The sequence below is a fragment of the Manacus vitellinus genome, unplaced genomic scaffold (assembly GCF_001715985.3).
Source record: "Manacus vitellinus isolate BGI_N305 unplaced genomic scaffold, ASM171598v3 scaffold_20_pilon, whole genome shotgun sequence".
Taxonomy (NCBI): Eukaryota; Metazoa; Chordata; class Aves; order Passeriformes; family Pipridae; genus Manacus; species Manacus vitellinus.
In genome coordinates, this window is record NW_021939471.1 from 11,466,906 (window position 1) to 11,479,337 (window position 12,432).

Here is a 12,432-nt window from a genome sequence, read left to right on the forward strand (position 1 = left end):
TTAAGGATTCCTCAGGATTAGTTTGCTGTGCAATGACTTGACACTGTGTGTAACATTTTGACATAAATATAGTTATAAAATTTTTTTGAGTATGCATTTGGGTTTATAGCAGCAAATTGATCCAGTAATTTCTTTCAGTATCTTTAAGAAATCATCTAAATTTACGAACACAAAGTGGATAAAGTACTAGTTTTCATTTCCAGATTATTTGATGTGTTTAAATAAATAAAAAAATAATCTATGGGACGTTTTATAGTTGTTATATTTTGGTCTTAAGGAAAATATTTCCTCTTTACTGATGAAATAGTATTTAGCTATAATTTTTTGAGGAATTGTTCCTGTTCAATTGTTGAGGGAAAGTAAGTGGAATGAGCTTCAGAAAGTCCCAGCTGATCCTCTGAAGGTACACATGGCTGTAAAAATTAAAGTAATACTCTTCATGGGCCAGGAAAATGTACTTTCACACTTGGCTCCTTTTGGAGTTGTGGCCTACTACTAGTTTTGTTCTTGAATGTTGAAAGCTGTATATTTGCCAGATATTCTAGCTTTTATTTGGCTAAGAAAGTGATAGTCTCTCCTGATACTAAAATAAGAACTAGAATTGTTTAAATCATATATGTTAAATAATTAACAAAACAACAGCAGTATTGCATGCTACTGCTTGCTTTTTGTAGCAAAGCAGCCTCACTGAACCATGGCAATTTTAGGAATTCTAGAGAAGAGAACTTGAAAAGTAGTGTTATTTGTTTAGTATGAGTTATTTATTATTCAACAAAATGCTGTATTTCAAAGAATAAAATTACTTCATGGGATCAATGTGCAAGACAAGGTACAGCTTGTATAGCATTATTTCTCAGTGTTGTTTCCTTGGAGTTCATTACTTCAAAGATCGAAATGTTTAAAAAATAAAATGAACAATAATTCTCGGATTTCTGAATGATATTGCCAAGTTTTATATTTTATTTCTATATCTTTGGACCTCCTTCAAGGTGAGGAAATTTTGTTTGCACTGTTTGATTTGCACTTTCAGAAAACAAAAGTATCATGTTGTAGTATCAGTTTTACTGAGTGGTTTTTTTCATGTGCCTGCCAGGAGGGTGTCATATTATATTCCAACAAGGATATGTTTTGGTGTTTGTGTTTCTTTTCTTTTTTGTTGCTCAAGCTTAGAACTTCTTCACATTCCTTCTATTCCTGTATCAGGATTTAGCTAGGTTATGACATAGACTTTTTTTTCTGGTTCCTACAACTGTTTATTAGCTGTACACACAAAAGTAATCAGTACTGTAATTTAGAGATAAATAATGCATATCCAAGAAGTAATTGAAACATTTTTTAGACTATAATTTACTTATCCTGTTGAAGTATTTTAATGATTCTAATATCAGAAATTCATTTAAGCTGTAAAAATAGTTGGACTGTATGTAATCTTAAATATTTTGTGTTTTTATTTTAAGGCTTTCAAAACAGACCAAAATCTTTAAAAGTGTTTGTTAATCCAAGCAGCCACAAAAAAGAAGCCACTCATGTTTATTATGAACAAGTTGCACCTCTTTTTAAGCTTGCTGACATAAAAACTGATGTCACTGGTAAGTTGCTTCAAAAGCATAATTAATCTTTTGTGAAACTAGTACTTAAGCATACAAGACAATTTAAATTTACTGCTAATCCTTATTGGCTTTGCCTGCAAGTAATGCATTCAGAACTCCAGTCAAAAATGTTTTTGTAGTTCTGTTATTAATTGAATATTTTTCACCTGTAGCAATCAATACTAAGTAATACATAATTGGTATTTTTTAAAGTAAGCATTCTATATAAACAAACAAGCATTTAATGTCTGACAGTCTTATATATGCTTGCTAAGAGTTGTTCCTGGATTCTGATAAACTCGTGACCTTACCTATTCTCTTCGGAGAACGTCTATTGGCCTGACATATAAGAGGGGCTAATCTGAAGGACACAGTATTTCTGGGTTCTGACTCAGTTTCAGGGAAGCCTAAGTGATTAAGTTCTGTGATGACAAGGGCAGTTCTCACGAGGCACATGGGCGTGACTTGCTGTCTGGGTAATGAAAAGGTACAACTGTAACGTTGTAGTGATGCTGCCTTCTGCTCAACAATGGGTTCCTGATAGCAGGTGTGGATTTAAGGCCCGAATTTGTGCCAGAGTTCTGTTTTATGTCCTGAAATTGCCCTTTGACTGTTTCGTTTGATTGACTTTTTTATAAGAAACCGAATAGGGAAATAAGGAGTTTTCTTAAGCCAGTAAAATGTTAGTGATCTGATCATTACTTTTGCTCCCTTCTGTGAACAGACCAAAACTTATGCGGCATCAAATTTCATCCCTCAAACAACCTAAATTTACAGAGAATTTCCCATTCACAATTTTTAATCCATAGTATTACATTTACCTTTAATGCACTGCTATTTTTTGATTATGCACTTCATATTCATGTGAAATATAAATTCTGGTGCAAGACATTTTAACACCAAAAAGTTTTTTTCCTATGTTTGTTGTAATTGACTTGAAAAAAGGAATTAGTTCCAGCTTAAATTAATTATAAGACAGAGGGCTTATTCTGAAGTTGTTACTTAAACTTCTTTTGAAATGATGACTAGTTCTGGTTGCAGGCCAGAAATTATTCTGAGAAAATCTAGTTTAGGTATGAGGATATAATAATACAATAAATGTTTTTACGTGGGATTTATCTTGGTAATTTTATTACCTATATCTTTGTATTTTTTAATTATTTAACCCACGATTTAAAGTCACTTGAAGATTAAAGGTACATTAAAATAAATGTGAAAAAGATTGTCTGTATTAGAATTCTGTAGGGATAATTTCTTAACATCCCTTAATTGAGAAGGGAATGCCAGCAGCTTTATATAAGTTTTGATTCTCACAGGCATATTTTTCACCTGCAAGACGTGGATGGTAATGTGAACAGATTAATAATAATGATGTTGTCTTAGAAATTGAATTTACCCTTGTTTAGTCACAATACTTTAAAAAAGTTTTAATGTAAGCTATGAATATAATTTGTAGCAGGTTTAAAAACATTTTTCCTAATTGAAGAGAAACAGTTTAAAGTTTATTTTTTTAATTATTTCTATTTTAAAATTTGAAAGGAAACTTCTGGGTTTAGCTAGAAAAATGCTTTATAGCTTATCCTTTAAATAAGGTTTTTTTGGCAATGATGAAATAAAACTGTGCTTATTAGCTGCCTAACACTCCTCCTACAGGCAAAATGAGAAAACTGCATTACAGTTTTCAATGCTAACAGGGAACTAAATATTTAAGAAAATAGGGAGCTAAATATTTAATAAAAAGACAGTGGTGGTGGGTGCTGACTGAAAGCCCTGTCCACTGGTACTCTCTTATAATAAAATTGAGTGCTTTATTTCAAGTAAATTGAGAAGGGTTTTTTTCCTCCCATAACTGTTTTGGATTATGTGAAGTTGGAGTGTGTATCTTGCAGTTCCTGCTTTTTTTGGACTATGGCCAATATTTAGATAACTGGTGGTGTACAATGGTGTATTAGATACTGAAATTGTGAAGGCTTTTGTACAATTTTTACACTGAAGATAGTTTACATTCAGACTTTTCCACATACACACATTTAAAGCTTAAAATTCATTGTACACAAAAACCTTATAGCAAATTTGAACCTGTGCATACACAGTGCAAGGCTTGAAGGTTACTGAAAAACACCTCAAACCATCAAAGGTTGACAGCAGAGTGCTGAAAGACAGAGCTCTCCTCATGCAATCTTGTACATTGGCAACTGGCTGTGGCTTCCTCAGTGGTCAGGCTTGCCAGATCTTATTCTTCATTGTAACTTCTCTTGGAATAAACTTATGTATTTACAAGTCTGGAGTGGAAGTATTCTCTTCTACTCAAGGACATAAAGTGATCAAAAAGCATGTATGTAAATAAGTGAGTTCTGAAGTAAAATTTACTTTTTCAAATTATCTTCAACTTTGGTAGGTTTTTTTGTTTGTGTGTTTTTACCAAATTACTTTATGCACTACAGCTGTATTAATTTCCGTAAAAGTAACCAAAGGTCTTACAGAGTGGATTGTGTTTTGTTGGTTTTTGGGTTATTTTGGTTACATGCAATAAACAAATCTCTGAAGTGCTTAGTGCATTAGAAAGTGGGAATTAACAAATTTAAACTGAAACAGTCCTTTTAACTGTAGCTAAGGCTAAACAATAGTTAAAATCTGGCCTTTATGCATTCTTTTAAGAATTTGGCAATCTTTTGTGCTGCAGCAGGGATATGGCTGCTACGGTAAGAACAGTGACTCTTCCAAAAATTCAGTTCAACAAGAGCTCGCTCCACTGTTGAGATACCTGCAAGTATTGATGAATAGTGATAATTTGAGCCAATATTTTAGAAATACATTAGTATCTTGTAAAATTTTACACATAATAAATAAATAAATAAATAAATAAAGGAAACCCTGACAGAATCATAGCTTGTCTCATTTGTCATCCTAATTTTCACTCTTTTGCTTCTGTTTATGCACAATTACAAGCTGACATTTAGGCAAAAGTAAGCCTGCCCATTTTTAGGGCACAATCACAAAGGGAAAAAGAGTGTTTGGGGATTGGATAAATAGCATTGTTTTAAACTTACTGTGCAGTAAATAACAACAGGTGAACTGGTGTTGACACTGGATGAAAAAAGTTGTCACTAGCAGTTCTAATCCTATTGACTTCAGTCTGTGACATGAGTGCTAACATTTTTAGGTGTCATAGGGAGGCATCCCGTGTTTTGAAGTGTTGAACTAATTGCATATTGCTTTTTGTATATGTAGAGGCAGAACCCTTAGTTTTTGCTTGCTATGTGAGATAGGGCGTTAAAATGTTTCAGAGAATGTGTGACTGTTCAAATGAGGTACACCATTGGTGTCCTTCCTTCAGAATGCTGTTACTTGAAACTTAAGAACAAAATGTCCTTGAAAAAGAAAAACTTTCTCAATTATGCATTAGAAGTGGTTGAAAAATCATTAAATAATATAAAATATTAAATAAATTACCAAATATGTAATCTGGATCCTTCTCAAATGACAAAAGAAACTTTCTCCTCTTATGAAAATATATTGTGTAGGGTTTTTTGTTTGTTTGGGTTTTTTTCCCCTAAATTGGAACAGGGCCAAATATTCGAACATTTAGCTTCTTTTCCAGCTATCAGAATGATTTATACATGCCCTTCTGGAGATTGTCAAGCTTGCAGAAAACTTTTTAGACATGGTCTTTTTATGTCTTTTTATGTTGGATTTTTTTAAGTTTTTTTTCTACTTGAATGATTTTCTATATGTTCTCACAAAGTTTTTTCTGGAAACCTCATTTTTTCATTACCTTTTTGTCATGATATTTTGAAATAGATGCTGTGTACTTCTGTCATTTGCTCATCAGATTTTAAATTTCTTGGAATTTCTCAATCTTAAGCCTTGCAATAGTCTTTGTACTTAATTTCCAAACTTAAGCAACTAGATGCAAAGAGGATGGAGTTGCTATCTGGCTAACATTAGTCATTTTTACTGCCTTTATTGATTTCTCTGTAGACATGAGCCCTCTTTATTTTCATGTCCTTGTTCTTTGAGTGAATTAATTTTGTAATACTAGGCATAACTTACTTACATTAGGAAAGCACTGAGCATGTTTTCTGTTACAAAATAAATCTTATTTACTATTCGATTTTAATTAGACTGTACTCATAACTTTCTAAATGTCATCATGTTCATTTAAAAAGACATGTAACCTGGTAACCAACTGTATGCTCTCATAGGGAGAATTTATTTTGCAGCTAAGCAATGGTAAGATATTTGAAGCTTTCTGCATTTTTGCATGATGAGCAGTTTTATTGGTCACTTTTTGCAGTCTACAGGTATTGATAAAATATCGTTCCTATTGCTAATGCAAAACTGAATATGGTAGCTTAAATATTGTGCTTTGATGTTCCAAGAGGCCCTACATGAAAGTAACTGCTGTCAATAATTCCCGAGTTATTATAGTGATAAGTATTTCTGCAGCAAAATGATAATTCCTTGCCTTTGATATAATCAAAATAACTCTAGTTTTTAATTACAAATTTTCAAAACAATGAACACTAGAACTTTGCTAATACTGATTGGGGGATTTTGAAGTTATATGCAATATGTGTGTATATATATGTGTGTGTGTCTATATACATAATTGTTTAATGTGAAATGTAAAAATTTTATCACTTTTGTTTTGATTTTGTTTTGCTTTTTATTTCTTAGGAAAAAAGATATATACACTCACTATATATACAAGCATATTTGTGTGTATGTATACATAAGGAGAGAGAGGGGTATTTTCAGCTCTTGTAAGCAGCATTTGAATAGTCTGTAGAAATACTGTTAGAACAGGTACAGATACGGAATGATTGTTTTAGACACCAAGACTAATAATTTTAACAGTGTTTAGAAACAGTGGAGAAAAGCCTTGAACTATGCAAGCACTAGGGACAGACAAGCATGAAAGATTAATGTAATTTTGCATATAATGATGCACATTCTTACACAAAAAATCCATCTGCAAGTGTCATGTCAGTCAGCAAAAATCTTTGATGGGTGGCTGCAGCTGGGCTGTCTCTTCTGGCAAAGCTGCCCTAGAAAATGCTAAATGTAGTTATGATGCTTTGTGCCATCTGTAGTATGCCAGTTTATCCTGTCTTCACTGGCATTTACAGTGCTATATAGAGTATCAGCAAACACAGAGACATCAATGTAGAGTGACAGATTCATTTCCTCCAGAGGCTATGAACTCTGGTGTATACTTGTGCCACCTTCCTCTGTGTGTTATATTCTGTTGTCACTGGTATTTGGCTTGATTTCATACTTCTGTGTTTAACTCCTCATATTTTTGATTTAGCAATTTGCATATCCTAACACAAAGGCAATTAAATTTGATTGATCCTGAAATAATTCAGTCTTTACTGAGGATATGCTTATTTTCCTGAAGTTTACCATGTCAATGCTAAAACTTGCATTTTGGTGCAACAAATATCTTAAATTATCAGAATTTAAATTCACTAAATAGCCATGTGTTTGATGGCAGTTGAGTTTTAATGTCTCTCCTTTTAGCTGGTGTAAAATAAAACTTCATGTACTTTTTAAAACGTTATTTTTTAAAATCATTAATCTGTATCGAATTGCTCTGTGTTTCTTATGTTATAAGGGCAAAATAATTGAAAACGCTTTAAAATTACCTAATCTGCTGATAATTAATGTTTTTCCACAGTAACCAAATATGAAGGACATGCTCTCTCAGTACTTAAAGAATGTGAACTCCAGGCATTTGATGGGTAAGCTGGTTAATGACTGTGAATGTTAGTAAACTTCGTCACATTATTTTTTTATTTGTATTCCAATCAAAACTATGCTAGTAGACATTTCACGAGTTATTCTGTTTCTCATATCTATGAAACCTGAGAAAATGAGTTGTCATTAAATGCTTTGGTTTTTAATAATTACTGACAACAGATATGTATTTTAGATTCATAAATAATGGTAAATAAGCATAAACCTTTCTGAAATATGCTTCATGAAATTTTCAGTCTCTGTATTTGCAAGAGTATGAAAACAAAGAAGAAAAAGCCTGGATTGTATGTTCTTTACAAACATCTCCTATACTGAGCCATATTTAAATTGTTTCATCTTTGATCTTTGGGTAGAGTCACTGGAGTACCTCCCCTGTAAGGGCAAACAGGAGCAGAAGAAGCTGGAAGAATATAACCCTTAAGTCAATATGATGCTAGGATTTCTGAGGTGAAAAGACCCCTGTCCTTTGTAGAAAAACACATCTGTATCTCCTTTTAGGCACTGTGTGCAGTGGTAAGAGGTAAGGTAGTTTTTGTGCTGTTTCTGCACATAGACCTTACATGTTCTGCCCAGGCTCAGAAGCAACTGGAGGCAAGTTAGGTGTAGGCTGAAGGCTGTGCCTGTGTGCATTAATCTGCTACCCTAACTCAGCTTGTGTTTGCCAAGTGTTGCTTATTTTAGATGGACAGAAAGCTAATTCAAGTGAAAATATAGAAAGGGCAAGACAGTTTTTTTTTTTTAATCATTACAGTAGGTAATGAATAAAATGAAGTTTACCGTGTCAATGCTAAAACTTGCATTTTGGTGCAACAAACATCTTAAATTATCAGAATTTAAATTCACTAAATAGCCATGTGTTTGATGGCAGTTGAGTTTTAATGTCTCTCCTTTTTAGCTGGTGTAAAATAAAACTTCATGTACTTTTAAAAACATTGTTTTTTAAAATCATTAAATTTTAAAATTTCGGAGCTTGATTTTTTTTTTCTTTAAGAGTTATGGTCCCTTACGTGTTAAACAGCATATGAAGTAAATTGAAGCTAACTATTTGCAGTAGTAAATTGAAAGTTCATATCTCAATAAGCAACACTCCTATTTGTTAATTTTTTGTCAAAGTTGTTTGTACGTATAATTTCTTTTCTCTAATTTCTCCAGTTACCACATTTTTTGCAGAGACTGGTGGCATGTCATACATCTTACATATTCTACCTTTTTTGCTATCCACTTTTTTTTAAGGACACTGGAAATTTTGGCACTTTGTCAACATGACAGTGTGGGTTTTTTACCCCTGTCTTGTGGCTGAGCCTTGGTGACAAATAGAGAGAGTGCATTTGTGGTGCTGCTATCTCAGCTGCGTTTTCCTGTTTGTACAGTGACAGAAATAGACAATGTACATGCATATATTTCTTCCCTGATTTGGAACCTAAGGTATTCAGGATATTAAGAGTAGCCTGGGTTAAGTCAGAACTTAGGAAATAAGTTGATTGAGAAAGTTGTGTCTGATGGTTAGATAGATGTTTCTTCCTGTAAGAAGCCTTCTTTGTGGTCTAAGTGAAATCTGTTTGCTCGAGATTTTCTGCTCCTTATGCATAGCAGATTCTCACTGATTATCTTTGGGATCCCAGGTCCCTGATGGTAACTGTTTCCAGCCAAAAAGGTAACTTTCAATACTAAAATAATAAAATCAAAATTATCAGCATTTTTGTGATTCCTTGAACTCTTTATCTACAACAAACACAGCTTTCCAAAATCAGAACAAAATATGTCTGGTTTTTGAAGTTTTAATAGCCAGAGAACAATCAGGTAAGTCCTTCCAGGTGTACAGTTTATCAGACTTCAAAAATTAACCGGTTTTGCTGCTGTGGGAAAAACTTTGAAGACTAGGAATAAACAAAAAAGGAGTCAAAAGACAGGTAATGACTCCAGATTATGAGGAGGAAGAAAATGTGCTTCAAACTTTTGCTATATATTCTATTTTTTATTTTTAAGTTAATGTGGGCAGTGTTTAGCTAGACAGAGGAAAATTAGAAATTAAAAACCACCTTGGAAATAATAATAGGAACTGAAGAAGAATGTAAGGGAGCTGCATAATTGAATTTAAACATTTTATAACATAATGAGTATTTTCTTGTAAAGACCTTACTAGTTTTATCTGGTTGAATTATTGGATGTAGTTGTACAACTGCATTCATATAGATATACAAAAAAATTATATTTTAAGGGAGTTCCTCCTAAAGTGACTCTGACATTTGTATTACAAATGCTTGAAATGTATTATTACTATTTTTACCATTAAAATGTTTAATAATTTGGAGAATCACTGTAATAGCTATTTAAATAAACAAAAACAAGAAAAAAAAAAAAGGTTTGCTGTAACAGAGCTTTTACAGACAAATGCATTCCTCTCTATAGCCACAGCAGGTGGGAGTTTAATTATGTGCTCCAGAAGCAGTGATTAAGTACCTTCATGCAAAGGATTGCTGGCACTAGGATTTTATACCTTACTAAATCCCTTAACTGCCTACATAGAGTGTGAAAATAGCTGTTTTCAAGTATTTTTTTATTTTATTTTTATTTTATTGTAATATTTGGTGAGTTGTTATTATAAGGGCAATTAAAAGGCATTGGAATGATAGTGTGGGTCAGCACTGAAAAATGCAAAGAGCTTTTTCACTGAGGCACTTAAGCTTGTGTTTGGTTCTTCCATCTGACCAGTTTACGAGCATAATGTGTGATATGGTAAAATAATTGTTAAATATATTTACTCCTACTCAGACTGAAAGCAGAAATAAGGATGCATATCTCATGAGGTAACATTCACGGATCTGACAATGAAGCCTGAGCTTGTTCTGAAAGAATGATTTTAGCTATTTGAAATATCATTATGTATATGGTGTGTAGTAGCTGCCTTCCACTTGTTTGCTCAGCTATGAAAGAGTTTATTTTGAACTGTGTATTTTTTGTTTCGTAACAGGGTAGTTTGTGTTGGTGGAGATGGATCTGTCAGTGAAGTTGCTCATGGTCTACTGCTTAGAGCCCAGATAGATGCTGGAAAAGACACAGATTATGTATCAAACCCTGTTAGAGCACCAGTTCCTCTTGGAGTAATACCAGCAGGTGAGAATAAAAGGTACTGTTACATTTTGTTAGTCATCTGTTTTAAGTCCCTCTGGCATGTTTTGCAGTTTTGGCTACTGAAGGCAGTTCTTGATGCTAAAGCTTCAGTTACTTAAGGGAATAAATGTCCTAAATTAGTGATTTAGATTGATTACAAATGACTAGATTTTAAATTGTAATGATAATTTATAGTAATGGCACAGATGAGCTCTTTGCCTGGAGGAAGAAGCTGAGGAAGAATAAAATAATTTTCAGCTGATTCACGCAAAGATCAAGTTTTGCCCTTATTTCCTGAGAGAAATGATACCATATGAAAACTTTGTTTTCTAGATTTTCCTTTCTTGGATCTCTCCTTTTTTTTGGCAGGGTTGTCTCTTGGATTCATGCTTAGGGTCTATTTTAAAATGATGTCCCACAAAAACATTTTGTGGATTATATTAAAAAAAAATAATGTACTAAAAACTGCTTTTTCTTTTCTTTACTCTTACAGACCTGAAAACCTCTATCTCTCTCTTGAAAAATCCTTTTACTCCTTTGATAACTTTTACTTACATCTTGTGGTGTGATTTTGGTTGGTTGCTTGCTTTTGGGGGGGTCGTGCATCCCTTCTCACAATTTTTGTATTTGCCCTTATTGGAGTACAACTTGGCCCAGGCAGGAAGGTTTTAGGTGGAAGGGTGTCATGGTCTGACCCCTGCCAGCAGCCAAGCCCCACACAGCCACTCGCTCACTTGCCCACCAGCAGTGTCAGGGAGAGAACTGGAAAACTCATGGATTGAGGAAAAGACAGTTTAGTAGGTAAAGCAAAAGCTGTGCATATAAGCAAAGCAAACCAAGGAATTAATTCACTGCTTCCCATAGGCAGGCAGGTGTTCAGGATCTCCAGGAGAACAGGGCCCCATCACTCATAACAGTGACTTGGGAAGACAAACACCATCATTTCAAATGTCCCATATTTCCTGCTTATTCCCTCCACTTTATATATTGAGCATGATGTCATTTGGTCTGGAATATCCCCTTGCCAGTGTGGAAAACAGAAAGGCCTTGGCTCTTGCAGCAATAAAAAACCCCATCACTATATTTTCAACCCTGTGTTCAGCCCAAATCCAAAACACAGTCTCATAGTAGCCACTGGGAAGAAAATTAACTCTACCCCAGCCAAAACCAGCACAAATCAGTACAGTCAGAGTTGATTCTGGCCTGGAATATGAATCGCTTCCCTTGAAAAGAGAAGGGGCATTTTTGCATGGACACTACTCTCTGATGTGGATGTTTGACGTGACTACTTGATGTAGTTTCTCAGATGTTTCTAATTAATAAGGAAAAAATTCCTGCAGCCAGTTGAAGAGGAAATTGCTATTTTGTTTTCCAGAAAAAAATGGAGCAAGTCACTTTGAACTGAGCAAGCAAGATTTTAAGTGCTTTGACTTGGTTTGCACTTACAAAAGCAGCATGAAGACAGGGACTAGTTGCTTGTAAAAGTGTGACATTACATTAGCTTTGTTACGAGTTAAAAAACCCTTGGAAATGTATTTGTAAAAGAGGTAGCAATCTCAAAGACATGAAGCTAATGAATTTGAGTACAGCAGTTGGGCAATCACTTCAGTGATGTGAATCACTGTTCAGTTACTGTGAATGTCTTGATGGTGATGAGAATCTCTCCAGCACTTGACTCCATGTTGTGCTTAGGTCGCTGTGTCTCATCATTAGTGCTTATTCCCTTCAGTTTAAGACAAATATGTCATGATCAAAAAGGACCTGTAAACCCAAAAGGATGCTGTACAGCTTGTTACAAAAGGATGAGAAGAATTTCTAAAATTATGTTGTGAGAAACTCCTTAATAAGTACTTAAAAATAATCTATTGTTTATTTTATTTCCATATTGCTGATAATCCACAAGGTAGTCAGTTAGGAAACAGGAAAGTGTGGTACTTCTTCTCATGAAGATGGAACTCAACGGTCAATT

General features: G+C 33.9%; 1 protein-coding gene across 1 annotated transcript in view; it reads left to right on the plus strand.

Annotated features, from left to right (window-relative positions):
- CERKL (ceramide kinase like) overlaps window positions 1-12,432 on the plus strand; it is a 52,369-nt gene that overhangs the window by 28,185 nt on the left and 11,752 nt on the right. Inside the window, exons 3-5 of the mRNA XM_018071679.2 lie at window positions 1,458-1,589; window positions 7,273-7,336; window positions 10,324-10,466. Of these exons, the coding sequence (XP_017927168.1) occupies window positions 1,458-1,589; window positions 7,273-7,336; window positions 10,324-10,466 (339 nt within the window). The remainder of the gene's footprint in view (window positions 1-1,457; window positions 1,590-7,272; window positions 7,337-10,323; window positions 10,467-12,432) is intronic.